Consider the following 2,500-nt stretch of genomic DNA (forward strand, 5'->3'; position numbering starts at 1 on the left):
CAAACAAAAATAAAAATAAAACATGGTTTATGACAGCATATAATTTCGAACCTGCACCTGAAAATCTCCAATAGGCTACAGTATGTAGGCTACTGTAAGAAAAGTGGCTGATAGGGTCCATGTACTGGGGGGAAAATGCTATATATAGTAATAATAAAATCAATTCAAAGACCTATTCTGTATCAGAAATGGTAAAGTGTGTGGGAGGGTTGGATGGAGGCTCCTCTTCAGTGAAGGCGCTCTCCAGCACTTTCAGGATAGCCTTGCGACCTTTACCCTTGAAATCCTGACCCATGAACACATATAACAGCGGGTTGAGGCAGCGGTTGAGGATCGCCAGGCAGAGGGCCATAAAAAACACGACCGTTTCGCTGATTGAGTGCTTCGGGATGATCTCCATGATGTGATAGGGAGCCCAGCAGAGGAAGTAAGCGGTGATAACAGCTGCTGCGATTTTGAAGGGCCGACCCGAGTGGCCGGCCGGCGAGCGCTTCCTCCTGATGACGACAGCGTAGCAGGAGACGATGACGGTGAAAGGGACCACGAATCCCAGGAGGAGGCGAGCGATGGTGTCATAGTCATCGGAGAACGCCAAGTAGTGCATGCACTCGGTGATGTTCTCATTGTGGTAAGTGGAGTGTTGAGATTCCATAAAGATGAACTCCGGGGTGCTGAAAACCAGGGCCAGCACCCAGACACCCAGACTCACGTAAGATGCCTTCCTCACACTGCGGTGGTTCTGGGCCCACACCGGCCACACCACAGAAACACATCTGTCAACACTGATGACCACCAGAAAGTAGACACTGGCGTACATGGTCAGGAAATTAACGCTGTAGTTCAGCTTGCACATGAACTTGCGAAAAGGCCATTGTCCCTCCATCGCCAAGGTCGTCACGGTCAGGGGCAGGAACGCCGCGTAGAGGAAGTCGGCCACGGCGAGGTTGAGGAACCAAACAGTGTTGGCGGTTTTCTTCAGCTTGAACCCCGTCACCCAGATGACAGCTCCGTTCCCCGGCACGCCGACAACCAAGACGAGACAGTAGACGATGATGAGCATGATGTCAAGAGAATAAATCAAATAATAGTCCTCAGACTCATCCTTCCTAAAAGAGCTGTTACCACCAGACAGATCCATCATATTGTGAGAGACCTGAAATGGCAAAACAAAGACACATGAAGCTTTGTTTTATGACACAACTTCTACAAAAAGCTCATGAAACAGTTGTAAAAACATTCACACACAAACATTTAACACTGATATATATATATATATATATATATATATATATATATATATATATATATATATATATATATAGAGAGAGAGAGAGAGAGAGAGAGAGAAATATATATTCACGCACGTACGCATATATACACACACACATGCATGCACACACACACACACACACACACACACACACACACACACACACACACACACACACACACACACACACACACACACACACACACACACACACACACACACACACACACACACACACACACACACACACACATACTGTATATATAATCCGAACAAACTGCAATTCCAGTAAATACACCTAAAACTGGATTTTTGGACTGGACTTCCATCTTGTTTGTTTTTTACTTTATCTACTGCGTAGGATCACTCCAGACACCACACCTGTGAAGTAATGGGCAATATTGGAACAAAGGTGGAAATTGCCATTACAATGAGTATATAAGCTACACTCATGGTTGATTGACAGATTTTTAATAAGTCAGTATTCTGAAACAAATGAACCCATATAACTACACTGGCTACACACACTGATAAATGCACACTTTTGTGTCCTAAACATGCATACATTTATTTGTCTTTAAAATGGTCTGATCCTTAATATAGACCTAAGTGTAGATTAAAAGTACAGCTCACCGCTCTCTGCGTGGTGAAGGGATGTCAACCAGAGAACTGTGTCCTGTTCAATGTCTTGTGTGTATGAGAGTCCTAGCTATTGAGGGTCCCACGCTCTTTTAGACCCCCCCCCCCTTAACACGTATACACACACACACACGCACACACACACACACACACACACACACACACACACACACACACACACACACACACACACACACACACACACACACACACACACACACACACACAGACACTTATATAATACCGTGCTTGTTTTCTATTAGGCATTCATTCAATGTGAATTAAACTTCAATGTGAACCTTCAGTAGACCAGATGTTCTTCCTGGAATACAAATTTGAACAGAACATTTATGTTAGACTTCCAGGAATCACATCGATCTTCTCAATTTAACTGTAACATTAACCCCTATAACCCTATTTAAACTTTGGCTATTTGTAAATAGCCGATCTACAAGCTCACAACGTGTCGCAATGCGACGCGTTGTGACCTCTCCTCTCGCAAATTTGCATCTAGTGATTTGAAAGTAGTCGTCAAACAGTCACAATATACCTAATTTTAATCATCTATCCATCCACTATCATCTCATGTAA

At 43.7% G+C, this 2,500-nt stretch overlaps 1 protein-coding gene and 1 long non-coding RNA gene across 2 annotated transcripts in view; both read right to left on the minus strand.

Moving 5' to 3' along the window:
* The window catches only part of LOC308089548, a 204,518-nt gene that overhangs the window by 103,992 nt on the left and 98,026 nt on the right, over positions 1-2,500 (minus strand). The gene's annotated exons all lie outside the window — the stretch shown is intronic.
* LOC308088213 (uncharacterized protein) overlaps positions 1-2,500 on the minus strand; it is a 14,272-nt gene that overhangs the window by 308 nt on the left and 11,464 nt on the right. Inside the window, exon 4 of the mRNA XM_080432621.1 lies at positions 1-1,153. This exon is cut by the window's left edge and continues 308 nt beyond it. Within this exon, the coding sequence (XP_080288747.1) occupies positions 173-1,153 (981 nt within the window). The 3' untranslated portion in view covers positions 1-172. The remainder of the gene's footprint in view (positions 1,154-2,500) is intronic.

This window comes from Gymnoscopelus braueri (assembly GCF_963280865.1).
Source record: "Gymnoscopelus braueri genome assembly, chromosome: 7".
NCBI classification, from domain to species: domain Eukaryota; kingdom Metazoa; phylum Chordata; class Actinopteri; order Myctophiformes; family Myctophidae; genus Gymnoscopelus; species Gymnoscopelus braueri.